The sequence below is a fragment of the Manacus candei genome, unplaced genomic scaffold (assembly GCF_025592945.1).
Source record: "Manacus candei isolate 608988 ecotype Guabito, Panama unplaced genomic scaffold, ASM2559294v1 h1tg000041l, whole genome shotgun sequence".
NCBI classification, from domain to species: Eukaryota; Metazoa; Chordata; class Aves; order Passeriformes; family Pipridae; genus Manacus; species Manacus candei.
The window spans coordinates 493,044-518,345 of NW_026138089.1; the positions used below are offsets into that span (position 1 = coordinate 493,044).

General features: G+C 39.3%; 1 protein-coding gene across 8 annotated transcripts in view; it reads left to right on the forward strand.

Annotated features, from left to right (window-relative positions):
• LOC127474395 (dystrophin-like) overlaps positions 1–25,302 on the forward strand; it is a 589,003-nt gene that overhangs the window by 490,358 nt on the left and 73,343 nt on the right. For 4 of the 8 annotated variants that reach the window (XM_051795063.1, XM_051795061.1, XM_051795064.1 and 1 more), the window contains exons 1-2: positions 16,531–16,686; positions 23,241–23,302. In XM_051795063.1, the coding sequence (XP_051651023.1) occupies positions 16,667–16,686; positions 23,241–23,302 (82 nt within the window). In that variant the 5' untranslated portion in view covers positions 16,531–16,666. Of the gene's footprint in view, positions 1–16,530; positions 16,687–23,240; positions 23,303–25,302 lie in introns of those variants that run through there. The other 4 variants (XM_051795060.1, XM_051795058.1, XM_051795057.1 and 1 more) reach the window with 1 other exon arrangement.

The following is a 25,302-nucleotide window of genomic DNA, read 5'->3' on the forward strand; positions in this document are numbered from 1 at the left end:
ATTGTGCCCTCGCCAGTCATTAATGGGTTTTCATTTTGTAAATGACATTTGCAAAAGTTAAAACGGGCAGTTCATATGAAGTCCACAGGCAAGAGCGTTAAAATTAGCATCACCATAGCAACAGTCTTCCATCATTAGTATTCAGGGCAACAGCAAATGTTTTGTTGTGCTTTTGTTTCCAAAAAAAGATTTTTCTTCACTTGTCATTCATAAATAGAAAAGGCTCAAACTCATATATTTCAAGTAAAATTATTATATTCATTTGGATGTCGCTGTTCTAGAATTTCCCAAATTTTTTTGAGGTATTTATTTTTCAGGGCAGAGGTTGAATTTCACAATCTCTACAGCTGTGCATGTCTAACCTCCTGAGCGACATTTATTCATTGCCAGCCTGCTGCTCAATGGTACAGTTTCATATAAAGTCTGTCACTTCTCCTCAAGGATCTGTACCAAGTAATGGATTCTGCTGAGACTCTGCAAAAGATGTGTGCACAGAGAAACACGGTCAGTCCCCCCACAAGTGGAGTGTGCTCAGTGCTGGATTTGTTGGTTACATGACGTTATTTATATATCAGTTTTCTTCCCTCTCAGGAATTAAAATATAAGTGCATACATCACCTCTAGTGAAACAATATTCAAATACCATCTCATCTTGCACATTTTAGAATTAAGGACAAAAAAAAAATGGATGCTCCTCATCCATGAGAGAAACCAAGGTAGATTATGAGCGTACTCCAGTATCCTTTATTGGAAGAGGTGGTGCTGGCTACTGTTTTTTCTCAAAGCTTAAAGAGGACTTAGTTGTCTGGAAGCACGTTGCAGCAATATTTTGCAGTTTGAGAAACAGTTTAGCATTGCACCTCCTAAATGCACCCTGAGGCATCCTGTTCACATAGGCCTTGTTCAAAGAAAAGCATGCCATGGATACAGGAGACTCAATAGTTGTCCTCTAAAACCAAATATTTTGTGTGCAGGCAGAAAGGGGTTAAGAAAAAAAAAGCAAGAGGGAAGACGTTGAGGGAAGTAGATGATGAACAGGGTGAGGTAAGTAGGACTACTGTTTTACTTTGCAGTATCCTGGCTTTCATTAACGAGCACAGACCAGAAGTAACTAAATGTTCTCTAGCATTACGTCTCTGGGTTTTAATTTGGCACATGAAGGTTCCTTCTTTCCTCTTCATCTTTTTAAAATACTTCATTTTGCATAATTTTGCAGAGAAGAGTCTTTAACGAGTAAACACACTTTAATGCATTGGAAAAGCTGGGGGTATTATCCATTTCAGGAAAGATATTCCTGTATTTGAATAAATGGGGTACATTTTCATACAGAGATTACCTTGCTCATACTCACCATTGTAGTACTGATTAATTTTTCAGCTAGTGAGACCTGCAGAATTGGAAAACCCTTAAAAATGGTGAATACTTATATACCTGAGGAAAAGCGCTCTCAGGTTAACTAAAAACTATCCATGTGGGTTGACATTTGGTGTTTAGCTCTTGGATGGTTTTAACACAGAAGGGAATTGCAGTAACTGAGGTTCTAAAAACATCTACACATAGGTTTATGTATTCAACCACTTATTTTCTTTCTTTTACAGAAGCACCTTTTTGCTAGCCCAAGTTCATTTTCCCCCTATGCTGATTCACTCCACTTTTTTCCTTTTTTTGTGGCTTGTCAGATGCTTTCTGGGAGATTCAGCATGCTAAAGCAGTTCCTTTTCTCTCTTTTAGACTTCCATATCCTACTGCAGTGAGTATACTTACTGAACTGTAATATTTTGCAGAATTTTACCATTTGATCTTCACAGATAAATTCAGTGAAGTGTAGCATCATAAAAACTAAATAATTTTCACTGAATCCAGAATGCAATCTTCATTTAACTAAAAGATTTTGTGCCTAGCATTCCATCTAAGCAAGCTTCTTAAGTTCAGTACTAGTTTCTTGCAACGCTGAATCTTATAATCATCAGTTAAGTAACTTATCTTTTTTAGAATCAGCTTTGGAGATCTTTTTAGATTATTAGCTCTTCACAATAATTAAACTATAACATCATTAGAAAGATTTACCTAAATTGCAAGGGTTTATAGCCTTGTTTATTGGAATAATGATAGGCAGAGAGGAAGGATCAGTGACAGATTATTATTTTCCATTCCAGACTCCATTCAGTCACAGACAGATCCTTGAGCAGTGGTGTGGCAAATGAGAGGAAATTGCCAGTTTCTTATTTATCCAAAATGGGTAAATGCTGTGTTTCCCCAAATATATGTATGTATACTTTCTACTTAGGCATGTCCTTGAAAAAGCTACTGAAGCTGTTCTTCATTAAAGATGTTTCTGAATTTGGTCTAGAAATACAGAAGGAGATGCACCTCTGTGAATACAGATTTCAGATCTGCCGTGCTAGTTGCAGATTTCCCTTCTAAAGAGTAAACTTAGAAGCAGAAGTAAGCAAATGAACTATTCTCAACTTTCTAATATATTATTCTTCTTTAAAATCATACCCAGCTTAAACCTGTAGACGCCCTCGAGAGTGGAAATAAATGCCTTGCAGCTGTTTTCCTGAGTGTAACAGACTGTATTTTGTAGCTAGAAATGTCAATGATTACAGGAATAAAAAATAAAAACCAAGAGTTAGAACTACTAAACCAAAACCACATTTTTATTTCTCATCTATAAAGTTTTAGTGCAAGTAATTGGGAATAGAGGCATCTTGAAATTTTACTTCAGTGTTTAGAAAGAAATTTCTTCCAGATTTCTGCCAGCGAGAGCTTTTTAGCCAGTAGGACCCAGTTACCGAAAACCATATTTTATCTCTGGTACTTCCGATTACTTTAAGTATCACCTGAAAATTAGAGGTTAAAAAACTGATTCCCAAAGATCCCTTACTGATGAGCTCACCACCATTTCCAAATACTGGTTTGAACTTCTGAAACTGAAATGAGCTATTTCGATATAAACCACCATGAGATTATCTTTCGGGACATAGGAGAAATCGCCTTGTTAGTTTTTATTAATTACTGCCTGTTAATGGAAGTGCTTATGCTTTTAATACTTTTGTAATATTGGCAAACAATTAGAACAGCAGACAGCATTCTGTATCTTCATGTTTGACAAATATTTTCTCCTGCATATCTTCATTCCTCTGGTTTTCCACTATTTTAATTGTGCTATGGCACAAAAGCAAAACCTTACTATTATGGTCATTACATGTTAAAGCTTGCTTTCATATGCTATTATTTCTTCTCTTGTTTTCACTTTTAGTGAGGAATAAATATTTCATCACACTCTAACAATCTTGAAGTGAGCAGAAGAACCTACAGAGGGACTCCCAGGTTATGGTGGGAGCAGTTTAGGTTCCAGTCAGACTTAGTGCCAGAAGTTTGCAAATCAAATTTAAGTTCTGTGTTTAAAGCAGCTTGCATGGATTGAGAGATATGTTCATTGATTTTTTCAGCAAAGCTTCCTCTTATTTTTAGTAGTGTAAAAGGGATCAGAATCTGGCTCTCAGCAGTTCCTCTCATGTATCATGTTTTTTCACATCAGTGCCCAAAATATTGTGAAATAAACATTTGCCACTGGCAAAACACAAATCTGTATCTGTACAGCTTTCTCTTGAGAAAATCAAGCGCAAAACCCTCAGCGCTGCTTTGCTCTGGGGCATTTGCTCACTATTCTAGAAATAAGGAGTGGAAAAGGCTCTGTCAGTGTGAATCCTTTATCAAACTTGCCTGCACCCACATCGTGCGGTCTTGCAATGATCCTCTCTGGTTTGAATTGAGTCAGCTGATGGGGCTCCTTTCTCCTGTGTCAGTCCTGACACTGGTTTTGGTCAGTGACATGTATTTGTAACACCCAGAGACCTCCCAAACAATTCTTATTTTGGTACCCGTGGTTTTTAAAGTACTTTGCAACTTTTTTCCCCAGTTTTATAAATTGAAATTAAGTTTCCACCTACTTTAAAGAGATCTTTCTGACTCTTACTCAGTCTTCCGTTTTCTTGCCAATATGCATTAAGTTTATCTCCTACAAATAGTCATTTACAGTTCTGAGAGCCCAGTGGTGCTCTGACATCTCCAGACTGAAGTTATGCTCATCTGTTTAGCCAGTTCTGCAGCGAATTTCAAGGACAATGACAAAGGTTGTCACTGCTTTGCCTTGCCTTGTTACATCTTGCAGATTTTCAGCTTTCCTCAATCCACTCTTTATTAGATCCTCCCAATAACTTAGAAATTTATAGCCATGCATTTTCCTTAAATCACAGCTGTTCTGTTCTTTGTGAAGAGGTTAGACAAAAGAGACAACCAACCAAAAAAAAAACCGCTAGAAAACTGCCTCCTGCCTCATTGTCTAGACTTGAGATTGCTTGCCACAATCTTTCTTCTCTGAGCCCAGCCTGCTGCAAGGCTCAGCACTCTCCAAAACCACAGCTCAAATATATTCTAATTTTATACTACTCAGGTCTTTTTACCACTATCTTAAAGTGATGTGCCTCAAGTAAGAGCATTTGCCTGCATTTTTTTGTTTGTTTGTTTCAGAAACATTCCTGAATTATACAGAATATCCTTTTTTGTATTAACTAAGAAAGTAGCATATGTGCTGGTGAATAATGAGTAAACCTCTTCAGCAAAATAAGAATAATTTGTGGGTTTTTTTCAATGTAAACCATTCATAAGTGTAATCTGTACTGACAACCTTTAACACAAATTCACCTCACAGACTTCCATTGCAAGTGAGACCAAACAGGTGGCAACCCCCAATCAGTGCCTTGTTATCACTGAGAAGCTTTGATCTACCTGATGTATAATAAATAAGATTCTGCATTTTAAGCATCTTGCTGCTTTCATATCACTTGTGTTGCAAGTTCTTATTTACAAAAACTCATCCTGACTTTGTTGATATTTTTTTTATTAGATTTTTTTTGATCATTTATTTATTTCAGCATACCTACCAGTAGACAGATGATACAGCAGCTGGAAGTTATTATACTATATATCCACCACTTCCCTATCCACCTTTGTCCTGTTCCAATGCCTACAGAAGATGTAACCATTCTAGTTTTTTTTCTTTTAACTCTACACCATGTAAGAGGCTGACCAGATGGTCCTTTTAGTTTAAGATATTGGCTGACAGAAAATGCAGTTAGGCCTAAACTTTGCCTTGTTTTTTACACGTACTCCTCACTATAAAGCTGCATTATGCCTTTATGCTCTAGTAAAGATTAGAGCATGACTCTTTTTTTTTTTTTTTACCAATGAAATAAACTTGAAAGGCTCCTTAATAATAGCATTCTCAATTCTGCTGTTACATGTAACATATAACAATGTAAGGTTGATGTTGTAGTTTTCTTAACATTTTATTACTCATACTACCATTCAAATTCCCCATACTTACTTGTGGCCAGTGTGATTATTTCAAGATAGGGAGGTTCTGAGCAAACCATTTCTATTAAAAAGGCAGTATTAAGACAATTATATTTACATAATATATAAGAATATAAAATCATAGGATAGTGTTGCATTGCTTATGATTAGGGATTCTTTTTACTCACTGAAATCCAGTGCTAAATTTCTCACCAAACTATGTAATGTCAAACTTAGCACTTTATTAAATGTTGAGCTAGAAAAAGGAAAGCTTTACAACAGACAATTAAATTGTAGTCTAAAGGGTATTTTAAATTATCCTCATAATTCCAAATTATACGAAAAACAAAGTAGAGAAAATATAATTTCAACACAATGACCTAAGTAAGAAAATAAGAACTGTCTTTTTTGATGTTGGAGTTGTTGGCTGGAACTGATTTATATAAACTGTGCCCATCTAGGAACAAGTGAAAAAAATTTAAAATCCATCAAATTGTTTTAAGTGAGAGAAAGGAATAGCCTGTCAATGTGAGAACAGCATGTACTCACTAAGGAATGCAGCCAAAATTTTGTTTGGAAGTAAAATTCAGCTCAGTTTGTAGAATGCAATGCACTAAAAGGGTTAGAGCATCGTCATTACACACTGTGCTTTTGCAGCTTACAAACTTGGCAAGATGCAGAAGTGTATGTGCAGAGGAGTCCAAGGAGGAACGAGTATTCTTCTATGTCCTGCCTTTTACCGCTTTCTTGTAGAAATTGCTGCCTAAACCACTGCTTTGTATATAATGAAACGCAAAGAAAGAAGTGCTGGTATGCATTGGAAGTGCTTCCTCAGTTCATTAATTCTGTGCAAGCTTACAAAATAATAGTTGGTTTTCATAGAAGATTTGTCTGCTGCAAACTTTGGAAATTACATGTAGAGCATTCAGCATTTATGGCTGTTCTTCCTTGGTAGTGATTGGTTTTGTCAAATTCGTTGCTTTCTGGACAGAAAAAATGCTTAAAAATAATTAGTTTGGTCACCAACTGATTTCTTTGGTAAGTTCATCACAAAAGCTTGAGGATCTAGCACAGCACAGAACTTGTGACTATATTGCATGGCATTAAAATCACAGGAATTTGAGCTGATCTAGAACTCTCCTGGCTAGTAGGGAGATGTTTTAGCCATTTATTGTGATGGATTTATTCTGCAGGGACAGGCCCAACTAGTTTCAAAAAGGTACCATGGCTGTTTCAGCAGTTCAGCTGCATCCAACTCCCACATTAGGTCGGATAATTTGAAATAATATATATTTATATAGATATTTTAAATCAAAGCACATATATATGCCTTGAGTTCACAGGAGCACTAAGTAGCAAGTAGAGGAGTACCATGACCAGTCTGCTGTAGAACCATTCACCTCTCAGCAATAAGAACAAGGGTCACTGTGTGAAATTTGGGCCAAGAAACAACTATTATTGTCAGGGCAGACACACGTAGCAGTGCCACGGTAACATGTCACTAGAAAGTTCAAATAACTAAAATATTGTCACATTTGAAGAGTTGCTCTCTCTTGGCTATTCCATAAACTAAATCATTTAATTAAATGGCAGCATAGATGTAATCACGCTGGCCTCGTTTTCTCCAGATTGTGAGCAAGTTTCATGTACAATGTTGACGTGGAAATAAAGCAGTCACTTTTGTCATCTCTGATCCAACATAGTGTATTGTCACCACCAAATGATCATTTTCATTGCATAAAATCCCCTTTAAAAATTTAATTTTTTTAAATTTTAAAACTCAGTGAAGTATAATGTTTACAATGAAAACTATCAGAAAGATTATAATAATATGGCATAAAGGAAAAAAATATCTTTATTTGTTTGGGGAATGGAAGACTTCTAATGATGATATCTTAGTAACAAACAAGAAATAAGTTTCTTTGCTTTGTTTCCTAAATTGTAATTCTTAGAGTAAATCCAAATGAATGCTCAAGATGGAAAGCTGCTAAAAATAAAACTCTCCAAAGGTTTTAGTTCAGTATTAAATACACTATTTTGAATAAAAACAGTGGATTAAATGGGGTCTTATCCTCTACTCTCTGCTTAGGTTCTATTTGGCAGAATTCTTAGTCTGTCAGCTTCTGCAAATCTTTGCAAAATTATTTTTATCCTTAGTAAATTATTTGCTCTGTTAGCTACCCTAAAAACAGAATAAATTGTCTGGGACATGGGTGGAAGGATAATAATTTGAGAAATAATAATACTAGAATTTTAAGAATGAGAATGAAGAGCAACTGCAGCAACAAAACTGTGGAAAAGTTACAGTTTTTATTAGTATTCAGAAATGAAAAGAGATTAATTTCTGAATACTGATAAAATTTCTAATGTCCATAAGCAAAAATAAGTTTTATTGCTAAAGTACAAAAGTATTTCAAAATCATATATTTTAACTTTGTTTTTATTTAAAAGATATGGTTGAAGTTCTTTTTTATTATTATTTTCTCTTACCTGATGCATATTAGTATAACGACATTACCTGAAGGGGTGATAATTATTTGCAAAATGACATTTGATTCTAAAATTGGCAACCACAAACCAGAGCTGTTGATAGTAATTTGAGGAAAATTATTTACCTTAAGAGAAGAATAATAATTTAAAACAACACTTTATTTTTTCTTTATATGACAGACTGGTTTTATTTTGGGATTAAGGATAAATGCTCGAACACTTGTAATGCTTTCTGAGACAGGAGATGTGAGTTTAGATGATCCTTCTTTCTAACTTTAATGACAGTCAGAAAATCATCTTCCACACAGTGTGTGTTATCTATGTTATCTATGTCTATTAAATTTATGCCGGTATAAAATACCAAGTTCTGGACACTATTAAATAAACAAATGGCTTGGTTGCTGTGCATGCTCTGCATTTGTAGTGTACCATGTAGATATAGAGAAATCTTGCTTGAATTTAAAACCTTCTTTTTTTTTTTTCCTGAAAGGAAAGTGAAAAGAACTGTGTGATGTTTCTTAGGATTGATAATATGGAGTTAGTTATTTTGAATTTTTCAAATAATCTAGCATTCCATGTCATGCAGTGTGGGAGATGATAAAGATGGGTAACTTCTAGCAATAAGAATTTTCTCTTTAAGTTTGGACTATTTTAGAAAAAGCTGAAGATTTTGATATGCTAGAATTTGCAGCTTGACATTTCTGATAATGTGTTCAAGGGAGTCAGATGTAGCAGCAGGAGTCTAAGAATGTCAATATGGACCATAACCAATGTTTAAATCCTTAATATTTTAGGGCTGTATGGGTTGTTCAGGATTTAGTTTGCACCTTTAAAAGTAATTTCCTAAAGAAGCAGCAAATAGTTCAAAATACAAATATGGAAAATGTTCGTTTAGTTCAATGTGGAAAAATGCTCAGTATAGAAAGAAAAAAATTATTTTGGCTGATTTTGAGCTAAACACATTCACCATTGTTCTTGATTTAGTAATGGAGTATGGCAGGTCCTGAAAGTCATCTGTGTACCTTTGATCATAAATGTCAAGGCTCTTTGGCTTGGGCAGACAAGGCATCTCTGATTTTCATTGCAAATTTTTTCACAGTGAATTTGGATGTGTTGCGAGAAACCTAATTTTGCAGGTTTATTCTTTCACTTAAGAGATTCCATTTTCTGTTTAATAATTGAGATCAGAAAACTGAATGAAGGTATGCCAGTAGAACTGCAAGCTATTTGAAGCCTTGTTCAGATGTACCATGAGTCGTTTGGCTCAATTCTAACATATGAAATACTGAAAGTGTACTTAGACATTGAGTTCTACTAAATGCATTCCCATTATTAGACTTAGACAAGCATGAAGTTTAAACTGTGCAATATAGTTTAGCAGCACTTTTTTTCTATCAGGGAGCACCCACAGGATTCTTCCCTGAATTAACTGCCAGCTACTGTGCCCGAGACAGTAGGAGCTACACAAAGATACCTAAATGTAAAAGCTGGGAGGACTACTTTGTAGGAAGAACCATATTAAGGTTCAGTAAATGGAAGGTGCAGAAGCTGTCTGGAATTATGTGGATCATGTGCCAAAGTGTAAATGCTTGAACTTGCCACAGGAGATTTGAATGAAATCCTTTGCATGAATGAAATCCACTTAGCTAAGAAATAATTTTTATCTTACCTCAAAATTCCTTTGTATCCCTCTTTACTGAAGTATTTAAGTGCTAACATACATTTAGATTCAATTAGGATAAAATGGTATCTGTGCCCTAGGACATGGTACCATGGTAGCTGATACTGATTCATGTGTCTCTGGAAGCAGTAGTTAATGTAGGCATCTGTATGCCTGTATTTGTTTCAAATGACTCTATATATAAACACTAATTTTCACTCTTTGGCATGGACAAGATGAGACTAGTGCCACTTGCCATTAAAGGGCACTGCCAGAGCTGTATGAACAACTGTCTCATTTTCTAGCCAAAGTTAAGCACATTTTTCATAGGATACTGTTTAGAAATGAAATAAAAAGTTTTGATTTCAGAAATGGCAGATGAGAAACTTTTCCTTTCCAGAATTCTTTTCTTGATGACCTCAGATTGGGAGTAGTTGCACAACCCTAAACCTGAAGCTGCATTTCTATGCAAATAAATGCTGAGAAATGTCACCTGGATCAGATGAAGGAGCCTGGACAGAATTACTGGTGAGGCCAGTTAGGTGTAGCTGCTCCCTCCTGCCGTTAACCTCTCTGGGAAGATTCTACCCCCAGTTGCAGTGCTCCGCTTCCTGGATCCCCACATAAGTAATTTAGGAAGAGAGGGCAAAGCAATCTTGCCATGCAGAAAGACTAAGCTTTGCTCATGTTACACCAGGAGGGAAGCTAAAGACTCTCTAGTTTGGAATCTATATCAATGTGTTTACCAATGATTTACCAGGAAGGGAGAACCATCCCTTTCCCACATCAGGGCTCTGCATGGTCCAGTCCAGGGAAAAGGTTAGGAATACGACCTCAAAATAATACTTACTGAGGTCAATGGCCTCGACATCTTTGGGAAGATAATGAAAAAGCCTAGTGTGTATATAAAAGTAGGCAGGGCCTCTTGTGTTTGAATTACATATTATGTTATGTATGGTATATTATAATCATTGAGGAAACAGCATGATATGTATGACAGGTTCAACCTATATTTCAAATCAACAAAAACTACAACTTCCTGTGAGAACACAGCAAAGCACCCATTGCTGAAATGCAGGCAGAATATAGACAGCAAAAAATGAATACATTACTTCAAAGGTTTGAAGTCTGCCTAGCTAGTGGCCTGACTGGGAATTTGCATATAGCTGTCATAAAATGGAAGAGATTTCATTGTTCTCTTCGTTTACTACATAGGTGCAGCCTTACCATTGGAATATCCCAGGATGTCATCTCCTAGCATGATCTTAGTGGCTTTTTTTTCCCAAATGAGTATTTTCTCTCCTAGGTAATATTTGCATCAAGACATTTTGAAAAAGTTTCCTCAATGAAAGAAAAAAAAAATTCTTTGTATTACATTAGTCACAAAACATAGATTTAATAGTCTCAAAACTGCGTATATTATGGAATGCAACCAAAAAATAAATTAGCAAAAAAAAAAAAAAGAAGGCATGCTTCTCCTTTGATGCCTGTGGAAGCCTTTGGAAGAGGTGGCTGCTTGTTAGGGACCAGGAATGGATGGTGACTAGTAGCTAGCATCAGGTTTTCTGGGCCTGAGTGAAGTAGGACTGCAAGAGACAGAGTTTCTTGCTATTGAGATCTGTGCATTGATAGGAAACAGTGGAGAAGTTAATGATTTTGGAAGCCAGCTTTTGTGTTTGCAACACATAATTTTATGCATGGAAAAAAAGATTTTGAGGTGAAAAGAGAGTCGGTGAGTGAGAGAGTTTATCAAATCCTGCTTATTTTAATCCCCCCAGGAGGCAAAACAATCATTTATTTCCAACTGGGCATGCAAAGAAAAGAAAGAAACGGAGTTTGCTTTTGCTGCTTTGTTTAATTTGTCCTTATTACTCTGCATTTTTTCTCAGTCTTACTCCTTGATACGATAACCATTCATTTTGCCACTACAGAGTCCTCAAACCAAGAATTTACTACGGTATAATTATTATTTTTCAGGTCTTTTTTGTGTATCGTAAAGATCAGAAAGCAGTTATGCTTGACCTAAGTTTTTGGCTAGTAGATTTCAAGTCTTATTTTTTTATATATATATATAATTTTCTCTTTTTCCCTGTTAGTTTTCCAAAAGCTTTCAGTGGGGGTTTTACTACTTTTAGTTTTCTAGCATTATGTCAACACTTTGCTTCTTGATCTCCCATGCTTGAGACTATTCACACTGCAGTTCATCTCCATCCCAGAAGAGTAAGGGTTACTTCTTTCTTAATTTCCTTTATTTGTTGTGGTTTCTCATGGAAGGGAGAAAAGAGATTTCGATATTTTCAGGTGCTCACCTGAAGAGCTCATAGTGGTGGTGGAACTGGGATGTGCTACCCACCACATCCACCCCATGCATGTAATCTTAATTAATCTCAGTCCCACTCAACTCCTCTTTTCAAGGTCAGATACATGGCAGTATAAACTGAACACTCTGCTACTGCAAGGTGTTTAAATTGTCACTATCAGCTTAAACAATAAATGTTGGCTCTCCAAATTAGCCTTTCGAAGATTTCAGCCAGATGAAATTCATACATATGTCTAATATATTCAAAATGACAGGCACCCTCTCATTCACCTTTTAGCAACAGCAGGCAATGCAGTGCAACATAAGGCACACACAGGCTGCTCCTGAGGCTCTGTGATACCCATCTTGTAGGGTGACTAAGATTTCACTTTTAATCAGGTGTCTTTACTGTAGTAAAAGCAAGTACAGCCCAAAGGAATGCAGAGTTTTTGCCACTGAGCATTCAGCAGGAACAGATGTACTCCTGTCACATGTGCCGTGTACCAATACTTTCCAGACTGGGCATTACATTGCTGTAAGCTCTGTGATATTTACTGCAGAATTAGTTTTATTAAAAAAAAAAAATCATCTTCCTTCTCTGTCTGTTCCAAGAACATCTCAGCGAAACATGTCAGGCAAAGTCTTGTGAGCTTCACTTGCCAGTTACCTGCAGACAATGAGCCCTGGGTAAGAAGAAGCACCAGCTCATCACCCTTCCTAAGTGACACAGGTTAGGTTTCCATCTGAACAGGGAGTGGAATGCTCCTTCCCCAACATCCCATGGTGTAAATAACTGATTATAAGTATACTGAGCTGGGAATGTTTTACTTTAATTTACAGTACAGTGTTGGGGAAAATGAATGGAGGATGTCAAAACTATTTCCTTCATTACATTTGCAGTATTTTAATTTATTTCCAGTGGTAATGTGCAAACAGGCAAAAAACTCCCCAAAACAAAACAAACCTGCTGCATTCAAGCCAGTATTCTCTTCTTGGCTCTTCTGAGAGAGCTATCAAGAAATACCCAAAACATCCTGGAGGTGTCAGCCCTTGGAGTATATTTAAGAGAGATGATCCAGGAAAGTGTCATTGTGCCATCTCAAGTGATTTTTAGTATTTATTTGTTTATACCAAGAAAAAGAAAATAGATGTAAACAGCGTAACGGATTAGCCAGCCTGACACAGGGCACCACATCTTCTTATATGCAAGGCAAGCTAATCCACTGCCCAGATAATGAGAAATGGTACAGCCACACTTACAAGGAGGGATGCACGCTTCACAGAGCTCTGGAAGCAAGGCTTAGTTAATAGGAAAGTGTTGTATCTTCACTTTCCATGACACTAAAACTAAAGGAACGTCTCTCTAGTTTTCTAACTCACAAAATGCTAAACTTAAAAGCAAACTTGTACCCTTAATGTCTGCCCCACTTTTAGGCAAGTCCCTACCCATTTCTGTGTTTGGGTTTCCATATCTGTCTGTAACGTGGAGTAATGATGCTAATCTTGTACATAAAACTTAGATTTATACTTGAACATTAATGTTTAGGAATCAATTATTTTATGTTCACATTATTTTATTTTTTTTTAATGCGCATATGTCTTTGGCTCTTTCCACATAGAAAAGAGACAACATTCTGAGAAGAAAATATTGAAAAGATCAAAAACTTTGAAAGATCAGGTTTCTTAAGTACAAAGATTCCAGTGACCATTTGGACAGCAAGCAGTGCAGTCAGGCTGCCTGCAAATCCAATTCATCTATTTCTCTTTTTTCTGGAAGAGTTTTGGGGTAATAAGACCACTTCTAAGTATTATCCCCCACTTTTTAGGCAGCTGTGATTTCCCTTTAAGCACCGGGTGCTATTAAATGTTGCAGACATAGATACCTCAACTAGATACAGTCCAGGACAGACCAATAGTTTAAAAGAAATAAACACGGTTCTTCTTCTGATTAAGGTCTCTGTGTAGGTGCACAAGTTGACTTAATAGCCCCTGCATAAGAAAAGCACCACAGGCAATTAAAATTGAGCTCAGTCTGTAATCCTGTTTTATTTTCTACAGGAAGATCACTATCTTTTATCAAATAAATGGCTTAAAATTAAGTATGGCATAAGGATTGGCTTCAGTTGCAAATGCCAAAGACAGTAACCACTTACACTGCAAACAAAATATATTTTTGTATGAAATTATTGGTAGTTTAAAAGTAATTTGAAGCAAGAGTGGTACTACGTGTGTACATTATACAGGAAAAATATAATTTTCAGGCCAATCAAAACGCCTAAAAGCTTTTGTGAATTTGGAGACAACAGTCAGAACTACATGAAATAGATTTTTTTATAAAAATCAATTTATAAAGTCAATAGGCCTTAATCTGTTAATCCTTCAACATTCATGTTTTCCCCTGGATGTTCCTGAGCGACTAATAGTTTGATTTGGGAGATCAAAGGGTTAATTTGCTTTTCAATTGAGGAATGACTCAGAGTTCCCCTTTATTGTTAAAAAAAAAAAAAAAAGTGGTGTGTGGGTGTAAGGTAGGGAAAAAAAGCCAAGAAAATGGATTCACTAATTGGGGTTTTCACCTGCTGTGAGTCTAATTGAATACAATGCTTTATTTGTAACTCAAGGAGAAAGAAGATTATGCAAAGTATGAGAAATTCAGACTGGTTTTTAAATTCTTATTACTTGGCACTATTGTATGGGAAAGAAGACCAGCGTGATAATAGCAGCATCAAGCTTCTGTTAAGGCAGACCAGGAAACTCCAGAAACAGTAAAAATTGAAGGAATGTATATCGGGGAGGGGTGGAGGTATCAGTGCTAGATACTTCTGAGGGAAAACAAACCACTTTTGCTGTGAAACGGGGCCTCTGGCTGCCCCTGTCCCTTTGTATGACATGGGCAGCTGCTCTCTCCTTGTTGTGAGCCCTGAGGTTCCTCCCAAGTGAGAGGCAAACCAAAACTTAGAGAAAGATTCCTCACTTCTTAAAACTTGGCTAAAGATGGGAAAATGTGAGATTGCTGATGTAACATAATTGACAGCCTTCTGCCAGTTTATTCACCTCAAAATTAAGATACTTGACGGAGCAATAGATCTAATACCAGATCCACTGAATTAAACGGAAAATTCACAAGGTAATGAGTTTTAACATAGTGATTTATGTTTACACAAAAATTAATCCTCTGTTTCCTTTCCACGTTGTGGTAGTGCTGTAGGTCCAAGGTAACTGAAAACTATGAGTTAGACCTTTTAAAACAAACTAAATCATCTGGAAACTATGAGAATTTAGTATTCAATTCCATTAATTTTTATATTTGCATTTGAGGGCCTGAGAGGTTGAACCTTGAGCATCTCACACTTTTAATGCTTCTGGAAAAAAAACACGTGGGCTCTCCTTGAACTGCTTTTTGAACTTTTCTTAAATTCAGATAACCCAGTGACCTGGAGCCTTAAGGGGAGCCCTGAATATCCTGGTACTTAGGCTAAAACCTTCCAAGTTCAGTGCCTACTGACATGTATGTAATAGGAAAGCAATCTATGGGATATTCCTGTGGTATAGAAACTATGGGTGGGATGAATTTTCTGTGCTTCTAGGCCTGCATCTTCCCAGTGTAAAAACAGGGAGGACTTTTTGTACATTTGAAAGGTGGAGGATAGATTTAGATTACATATTAAGAAGAAATTCTTTACTGTGAGGGTGGTGTGGCACTGGCACAGCTTGCCCAGGGAAGTTGTAGATGCCCCATCCCTGGAAGCATTCCAGGCTGGACAGAGCTTTGAGCAACCTGGTCTAGTGGAAGATGTCCCTGCCCATGGCAGGGGAGATGGAACAAGACGATCTTCAAGGTCACTTCCAACCAAAACCATTCTATGATTCTGATTTGAAAGATACTTTTTATTTTTTTGGGGTGGTTTTACCAAGAAAGCACAATCTCTAAGGCTTGAAAAACTACTTGATTATGTGAAGGACTCAGTTCTTTTTGCAGCCTCATTTTAATGAATAAAGGACATAGATGTACAATATGCATGAATGGAGACTGGCCACACTGATTTGAAGTGCCTGTGACACTGAGAGGAGATTGTTGGCTTTCCTTTGTGTAATGCATATTACATATTAATCTTCGTTCGTGAAGCCTAGCCATGATGATGATTACATATTAATGCAAAGAAACATCACAACAGTAACTCGGCGTGAGCAGAACTATTTCTTCTGCTCTGGCTGACCAGGAGGAGATGCCCACCCTTCCCTGCAGGGCCAGGGCAAGCCCTCAGAAATTAAATTACCTGATTTCACTCACAAATAAACCACTCGGCATTTTAAGCGCCGAAATTAACAGCTGCAAAGCAAAAAGAAAAAAAAAAGCAAAAAAAAAAAAGGGCAGGTTAAGGCCCATTTCAAATCCGTTCCAGATTCGGTGCATATTTTAGCTAAGTTTTCTTCCCAGGCTCTCTGAAAGTGAACCGATTTGCCGCCTCTCGGCACACCCATCTCTCTGGCCGGCCCGGGGCAGGGCAAAGGACGCACAACAAAAAAACAAACAAACAAAAAGAAGTCAAAGGAAGCCCCGAGGGTTTCCTCCCGCCTCCAGAAGAGCTGCACAGCCCCGGGGAAGCCGGCAAGGTGCCCTCAGACGCCCCGCAGCCGGGATGCCGGGGCGGGTGAGGGGGTGCGGCGCCGGCAGCGCCGCCGGGCGGGAGCGGAGCGGGGCGGGGCAGCCCCGTCCCCTCCCTCCTTCCCTGTCTCCCTCCATCCTTCCCTCCCTCTCTCCCTCCCGCCGTCCCTCCCTGCCGGCAGGGCGGCCGCAGTGGCGCTGAGCGGCGGGGCTGGGCGGACGCGCTGTTTCTGTCTCCGCAGCCGCCGCCATGAGGGAGCAGCTCCAGGGGTAAGGGCGATGCGGGGTCGCGGGGCGGCAGGTGCGGCGGGGGCGGCTCCGCCGAGCCCCGGGGCCACCCCGCGCTCCGCGGCGGTGCCGGCGGCGTGTTCGGCCGCCCTCGGCACCGGCGGCGGAGCCTGTCATCTCTTACACCGAAAAATCTCAACTTGCCGCCGGGTTTCTTCGGGGAACTTGGAAGGCGCGTTCGGTTCGGCGCTTTTCGCCGCTCCCGAGGCCGTAGTTGGGCGCTGGATGCGCCCCGTTGGCACACGTAGGAGATGGCGGTGTGAGCCGGCACGCACGCGTGGCTGTGCCCCTGCCTGTGCCCCTACCTGTGCCGGTGGCTGTACCTGTGCCGGTGGCTGTACCTGTGCCCGTACTTGTGCCGGTGCGGGCTCGGGGGGCGGAAAGCCGAGCCAGCTGTGTGGGATGCGCGCGGTTTTTTGGGGGTAGCGCGGTGCTGCACAGCGTTACCTGCCTGGCACATCGCCTGTGGGGCATCTCGGGTCGGGCGTGAACTCCAGCGGAATTTCTGAAAACAAACGTGCTTGGGGGTGCATGGCTTGTTCTTCTTCTTCTTTTCCTTTTTTTTTCCTTCCCCCCCCAGCCCCTCCCGTGTAATTTCATGCTTAGAAGTAATGTTTCAAGTTAATAGGCAGAAGAGGTTGGGAGGGGATTCCCTCTGGGCTGTTGCACTGCAAGTGCTGTATTTATTGGTGCTGTATGGCACCTTATATTGCCTTTTAATAGCTGCTGTAAAGCATCTTGCAGCCCGGGACACCACCGGTGTCTCCAGCCTGCGCCTTGGACTGAAGTTGGGCAGAGAGGTGGTTTTTGCAGGTGTGTGTGTACATAACTGAGGAAACGGGAAACCTGGTTATATCTGGGATCTTTGACCTTTTTAGCACTAAGGAATTGTTCAAGGCCGTCGCTTTTCTGAGCCTGGATTTGACAAGACCCTGCAGTGAAATTGCTTTGGCAGGAGCAGAGAGGATAGGCTTTGGAAAGCAAATAGATCAGTGGAGAGTGACAAGCCGGGGGGGCAAGGCTCACCCAGCCCAAGCCACTGAGCGCAAATCTTTACCCCGACAGAGCGGACAAAATAAATGTTTAACAGCAAGGGAGAAAAAAAGAGTTACTATTCAGTACTTGACAGCTGATATTTGCCCTTCTCCTGCTATTCATTTCCAGTATCGGCAAGAAACTTTAATATGTATTGGTACCTGCCTTCAGCAGTCTGATAAATCTCACAAAAGCCAATAAAACAGGCTAAAGTCAAATTCCTGCTGAAGGGACGCTGATCCTTGGCTTAAACAGAAATAATCTCTGCACAGATCAGTAGTCTCTAGATTTACAGATGAAAACAGTAGTCCTTTGTAAAGCACAAAGGAGTGCCACCTTTTTACATTGCTAATACTTTCCATAGCAGTAACTTGTTTTATCAAAGGAATTAATGAAACGCTGTAAAAAGAAAAATATTAAATCTTCCTTGCAATCACTGTCATCTGCTGATGAAAACATTTTTCTTTTAAATGAAAGGTAATGTCTGTTCATTCAAACTCTTTCAGTTGCATTTAGGTTAGTTTAGTAAAATCCAAACAACTATCATGCTTATTTTGGCTTTTTGACAACAGTCATAAGGTGGTTGGAGTAACATTTTATTCCTCGTAAAGCCAGAAGGTGAGAGGTATTATAAATTGTGTTGTTTGAAAATAGATCAGTTCAGTGCTTTGTAAAATATCACTATAATTTTGGCTCTTTTTTTGTCAGTATATGTAACTACTTATTTATTGCTACATGGTAGAATTTCTTATTCTATGCACATCTATGCACTTGCACATCTCATTCATGTTGCATTTTCTAATGAAGGGTGTGGGGAGAAATGCAGCAGAACTGGCTCTAGTATCACCAATAAAGAGGGCTGTAAGAGTTTAAAAAGGACTCTGCAGCTGCAACCTAAAATTCTATTCTGGAGCTGAGCAGTGAATACACGAGACCTAATCCTGGATATAGGTTTTGGTTTTTTGAAAAAAGGGTGAGGGAGAAGGAGTGCAATCAAAAACAGTTAAAAGATTTGCAAATGTTATGGTGTGGCTGGTGCAGGAATGTTTGGTGGGGGGTGTGCAGGAATTTGGGTGTGGGGGAGCATTGCTTTCCACTCCTGCTGCTGGTGTTGCTCAGAAGTAATATAAAAGGAATGAAGATAAAATAACTGTATTTTGGCCAAACTGATCAAGTTATAACAAGGGAACTGTAATTCAGCTAGCATGTCAGTTTGGATATCATCTCCTGATTTCAGGTTTCCAATGCTGTGTGTTATTGGCTCTGCTGACAGCGATGAGAGACAAATCTCTCTGCTGTTGGCAGGAACAGAGGAGTTCACACAGGCATGGTGTGACAGAATTCCCCACATAAAAATTATCCTTGCTAAGATAATATAATCATCCTTTAATGAAGTGGTCCTGTGGTTCCGAAAGGATGTCTCAAGTGAAGACTGTGCTTTCATTCCACTGAATTATCAGTGTATTTAGTGTACCCGTCACACCCGTGTCTAGGTGTCACCATTAGCCATTGCTGCTCATCTCCTTTCCAGGCCTGGTTTTAATTCCCTTTCCGCTTTTGCAGTTCAAGTTAGGTGAGAAAGAGGAAAATAAGCCAAGTGAGCGCATTTATATTTTTATTTGTTGCAGAATGCCCATGATTTAAAAGCTAGTGATCAATTTAGTTGACCTAACTGTAGAGCCAAATTGAAAAATGTATCCTCTGAGCATGTGCAGTATTGCAGAACTGCTGGCTGTGTGCGTTGATGCCTTTTTGTGTTGGTGGTTTGTAGGAAAAGCATTCCAAGTACTTATTTCTGCACATACTCTCACCCTGCTTCAGCTACTGCTAGTCAAGAGGACTTGCACTATACTTTTCATGTCTTCCTGACTTACAGGCTGTAAAGGGCCTTGTTCACCGGAGTTTGAAACTCTGGCAAACACTTTACTGCAGATCTATTAAGGATGCTACAGCATTCCCAAGTGTGGTTGAGGCTGCCTGAAACTGCTGAGCTGGCATTTCACTTCAGACGGTGTTCACAATAAGGGCATACACACAAATCCTCCCCCACCGGTCCAACCCCAAAGCTCACAATTAAATGGCCTTTGAAAATGGCAAAGAGGCTTATGAAGAATAGCCTTGATGGAATCTAACCTTTCCTGGAGCTACCCTTGTGTGCAGAATAGTTGATAATTTTCCGAGCTGAGAACGTTGGGAAGCGAACGCCTTTTAGCTGGAGTGAAATATCTGCAGCCTTCTTGTGTTCTGCATGTAAAGTACCAGCAAAGTCTGCCCTGGCTCTGTATGGGCACTCAACCTCTACAGAAATTGCAGCCACCAAGGTTCAGTTCACTTCAAAGCCCTTGCTTTTGTTTGCAAAAGCACAGAGGTGTGCTCACAGCTGACCAGCCCATCCCCGGGTCTGGTACCAGATGGGTGATCCCTGCCGAGGGCAGCCACACCACCTGGTGTGGGATACATTGCATAGTCACTGCTGGGAACGTGGTGGGCCAAAGACTTAGGGTCTCTACTTATTTGACTTTTGTAGTCTTAAGGAAACGAATATTTCCTCTAAGTTGCAACAAAGTGTAAAATTAAAGCAAAAGGGGAAATGTACCTGCCCTGCAAGTTTAGTCTTTATCGCTTGCAGATGAAGCTAATGAAATCATTCCTTAGAAAATGCCCATCTCCAAGATAATTAATCTTACACCATGAGGAGAGGTCTAGGGTTACTGTTATTGAAAATATATGAAAACAGTTGGAGTCCAGTGGTTTTTTGGTGATGGAAATTTTATTTAAAAGGTCATTTATTTAAAATTCAACTCATCTGTGTCATGTTGATTAGTGATTGACCATACTAGTTTTTCACACTAAGATGATCTTTTTGTTCTTCTGTCCCTCACAGACCTGGGATTCTATAATCTTATGTGTATTTACCTTTGACAGATATCTGATGGCTTTTAAATATTTTCATGAGGAATCAGTTTCTTTGAAGGCTGCCAGGGTAGCAACTATGGAGTGTGGTCTAGTTTATCCATAGAACAGTTTGGGTCTGCCAGACTAATTTAATGCAGAAAGGTAGGCAGGTTTTCTTCAGAGATTTCTTGTAACTGTTTCCTTAAGTTCCTTTTCTCATTTTTACTACATGATTTGGCATACAAACGATGGTATAGTTTCTGTTCAAATATCCACTTCTGGGGCTACCTGCCCGTGGGAAAGCAAGCCAGGGCAGCCAAGCTCATGCCTCTGGAATTCCTGATATGAGATTGACATTGGGTGAAAACAAACTGCGACCCCAGGTCTGTGAGTATGAATGTTTGCTTGGGTCTGCAGCCCGTTCACCTGAATTGTGACATCCCTGGCTACAACATCTTCTGCCATGAGTTCTCCTCCTTCCTCTTTTGCTTTGGACTGTTGTTATATCAGCAGAGGCTTCAGGTGGCTGAGTTTTTAGGAACTGAATGTGTGAACAAAACTGTTTCTGTTTTTCTTCAAAAACACACTTTATGCCCGGGTATGGTAAAAAGTTCTTGTGTTACATTCTCTCTGCAAAACCTGCCCGTACCCAAGCAAGGTGGGAAATGCAGGGGCTTGGGGGGGGTGGGGGGCTCAGATCCATAGGTTTTCACTTGAAGCTACCCAGTTTCTGGGAATTAAAAAAAAACAACCTCAAACCCAGACCAGGCTGAGATTTCTGAATGCAATTGCAGCCACCTCCCTTTGCAGCATTCATTTTTAACCAAGCAAAGAACAAGACTGCTTTGCTCTTCTGGTGTCCTCCTCCCTCTTTCACTGCCTTCAGCCACTGCAGGAATTGGGAAGGGGTGGGAATGCTGAGGTTGATGAGACAGGACTTGTTTAAAAGCCTGTGCTCAAGTAGGGCAGCACTATGGCAGTGTTTTTTTCCTTCTTCTTAGTACCTGTGATCCCTTTCATTCTTCATTGCAGTTACAGAGGAAAATCTGGAAATATATATAGTAAGCTGCTGAACATATAGAGGTTACTGGAGCAGTAAAGTATTCGCATGGATCAAATAAATAGTCTGTCTTTTAAGGCCAAAATTAAATCACACTAAGAAAACATGTCACGATTTTCTTTTTTCCGTGAGTAGGGGTGGTGTTGAAGTGATTCATTGGAAGTTGTACCTCTTCTTAGCCTGTAAAGGATAAATGTGCACTTGGGAACATCAGTGCCTCAAAATGAGAACTCAAGGAACGTTTGTTCTCTAAAACAACCTCATCAGTGTTCCAGGGCACAGTTGGGTGTACGGGTGCTGCTGGGTGGTGGTTTAATCTTTTGGAGCTGGGAGGTATGTGCTCCAGGAGCTCCACAGCTCTGTGGGTCAGGTCCTGCTCTCCTGCATATTTTCTCTCAAATGATGTGTGCATGTTGAAACCCTTATGTCTGCTTTTAAGTACAGAAATGATCAATGTTTTTGCTAGCAACTGTATGCTACATATGTATTCTGGATTTTTTTTTTGTTATGGACAGTCGTGGTTATCTTTTAATGTTGCTGAATTCTGTATGAACAGGACTTGTTGGCTACAGGATAGATAAGCAAGACTTCTACGTTAATAGAAACATAATCATGTTAGCTATGCTGTCATTAAAAAACAAATTCATAAAAAGTATAACCTTAGGAGACATGAGTTGCTACTACACCCGCTAACACTTCATTCTGTTGGCTTTCTCACGCTGCCTGTCTTTCGGCAACATGTTGTGTTGCAGAGCTGGAGGCTGCTCCCCTCAATGCAGAGACTGTCCAATTTACATTCTAGTCATACTGCAGCGTTTCATAACCCGCTTTAGCTTTCCCCTGGCTTCCCAACAGCTCTGCTGCCTGACACTGCACAGGGACCTCCGGGACAAGGGAAAGGGCCTGGGAGTCCCAGGGAAGAAGAGGAGCAGCCAAGAGTCTTTGCCAAAAGAGACTGTCAATACAGGGTGCGAGGCATTGGCCTGAGAAGTGGTGTGAGCTGGTGGTGGATCAGTAGGCTGTTGCATGGGGGTTTTAGTGCAGGTGTCTGGACTGAAAGGAAAGATGAGTTTTGCTGCTTTGGATAACTCTTACCTTCCACGTGGGAGAGAGTGTGTAGGGGAAAGCAGATCAAAAATGCCATGGATCTCAGTATCTGGTCAGAGTTCCCATAAATGCTTTAAGAATGAAGCCCTTTCAAATGTCTATCCTCTAGTTTGGAGCAACCGGAGAATGACCTGTACAAAACAAAGAGTTCTTTAGAACTGATCACTGTGCTTACAAATTCCTCAAAACATTGACATATCTGAATACTTGCAGTTTTTTTAATATTAGCACTACTTTTAATTTTGTTTCATGAGCCCTTGACTAAATATAGTGCTCCAAGTTAGTGCCTCATGTTGAAAGAAGACATGCCTGCCACTGCTGAGAATCCCTGCTGGAGCAACCCAAGATGTGGGTAGTGCTCTGATGTGCAACCTGCATCACTTGCTGTGAGATGGAGAGAGAAATTTTACTTTACTAACTTTCATGTTTTGTATTGTAGCCATGAGACGCAAACGACCTGCTGGGATCATCCCAAGATGACTGAGCTTTACCAGTCATTAGGTAAGAGATCTCTACCAGATGTTCGGTGGGGTTTTTTCTCAGTTGGATGAATTGTTAAGACGAAGATTTTTTCCAGAGGAAATAAACTGAAATTAACTGACAGAGAAAGACAGTGCTTTTGTCAAGGTTAAAATTTTCTGCAAGGGGAATATGTGAGCCATAGTAACACATTTCAGACATGCAGTAGAAAAAAATTGTATTTCAATTAGCACGTTAGGACTGTGCACTGGGTTTACAAAGTAATTTGGGTGTATTGTTGCAAACTCTTACTGAAAGACTGGGACAGAAATTAAAAAAAAAAAAAAATCCCGAATCTTTTCACTGTCTAATCTGCTTTACAAAAGGCAGATGAAAAAAATCAAACCAAGCTGCTGTTAATGTTGACTTTTGGATGGTGGGAAGCCAATTGAAGCAATTTGCCAAAGTGTGTTACCACTGCTTTATTTTTGAACCACTTTCAATACTTAGAAGGCATAGCAGCTGTCATGATGTCATTTTGAATACCCAAATTGCATGCTTATTATGACTTCAGATGTGCCTCTCTGGTGGAGGGGTTTTTTTCCATATTTTAGCAGCTTTGGATTTTATTAACAGAAGCACATCTATAAGATAAAATGGGTTAATCTATGCTCTAGTGTAGGCTGCTTGGCAGACCATTTAATCACTAACTCTTCGCTTTTAATGATTCTGTTAATAAATAATGGAGGATCTAATAAAAATTAAGCTATTTCAGTGAAAGGAATATCAGTGAATATGCTGCATTCATAAAGAAGGTTACGTCTGTAGAGCACACGTATATAAACGAGCTTTGAACAACCCAGTGTGAGCACTGGGACAGTCAAATCTAGCATTCAGTGCAGGCTTATTTACCATGGTGAAAAACAGCTTAAATTATCACCTGCTAAACTCTAGTTTAGCTGCTGAAAACAGTCTAATTATGCTGGTATAATCTATTTCAAGCTAACTCAGGTATCTCTATGGTGCTCTGCAGTTAAAGGCATACTGAAAATACTTTAGAAGACTGATATGATAAAATGAAACAAGACAGTGTGACGATTTCTTTCCTTATAGCATTAGCAGTGTGGCAGCAGTTTGTTTAAAAATTAACCGGAATACAGCTCTGTATGCCAAAAGGGGATATACGATGTATAAGATCAGGCCAACCAAATGCAAAAGAAGACAAGTATTGACTTGCTGTTTAATTATAATGTATTACCCTGTTTGTCTCCTTTATATTTCTGCTCTTAAAGTGAGTGGTTTAAAAGTTTCAGGACAAACAGTAATTGTACATGCAGACATCCCTTTAATGCAGGTAGGTCTTCAAACAGTTGCTTGTTAATTGAACTGCGCTCTGACTCTGCAACCGCCTTTGATCCAGGCATTGCATGATATTTCTGATACTCTTGTTGTTCAGACCCAAAGTCCTGTTGCAACTACTTTTCTTGTGTTAGTTCCCTGGTTCAGCTAGAGTACTCTTGAATATCAGGAAGTGAAAAGGTAATAAGGGAGAAAAGTGTCCTGATGGATTCAGGTCAGCAGTTCAGAAGATGTGTGACTGCTGAAGTCAGTTTGCATTTACTTTAACTGAGTTTTATTACTGTAAGTACCACCCAAATGTCAGGAGTTTAGGATAGCCTTATTTCTTACTTCATAAAGAAGGAACATGTTCAGGCAGATTTTGTTTCTTTTTCTTACTTTCTTGTGAGCTTTTTTTTTCTCCTGCTATTTTCCTTTTCAGGAGCAAGGGATGTCCAAAAAATAGTCCTCTGTCTGGCTAGTTTTATTTCTTTTGGAGCTGAGATCAAATACTCATTAATATGGAAGCAACACTGATTTTAACAAAGGATGAATACTGTGTATTTTTCTGAGTGAACTGAGGTGTCCATAACTGTGTACAAAACAGATTAGACAAGGTGATTCTTTGTGCAGTGCCACACGGGTGAAGCTTTGATGAAAGTGCTACTGAGTAACCTACTGATTTATTTTATTTTATTTTTGAA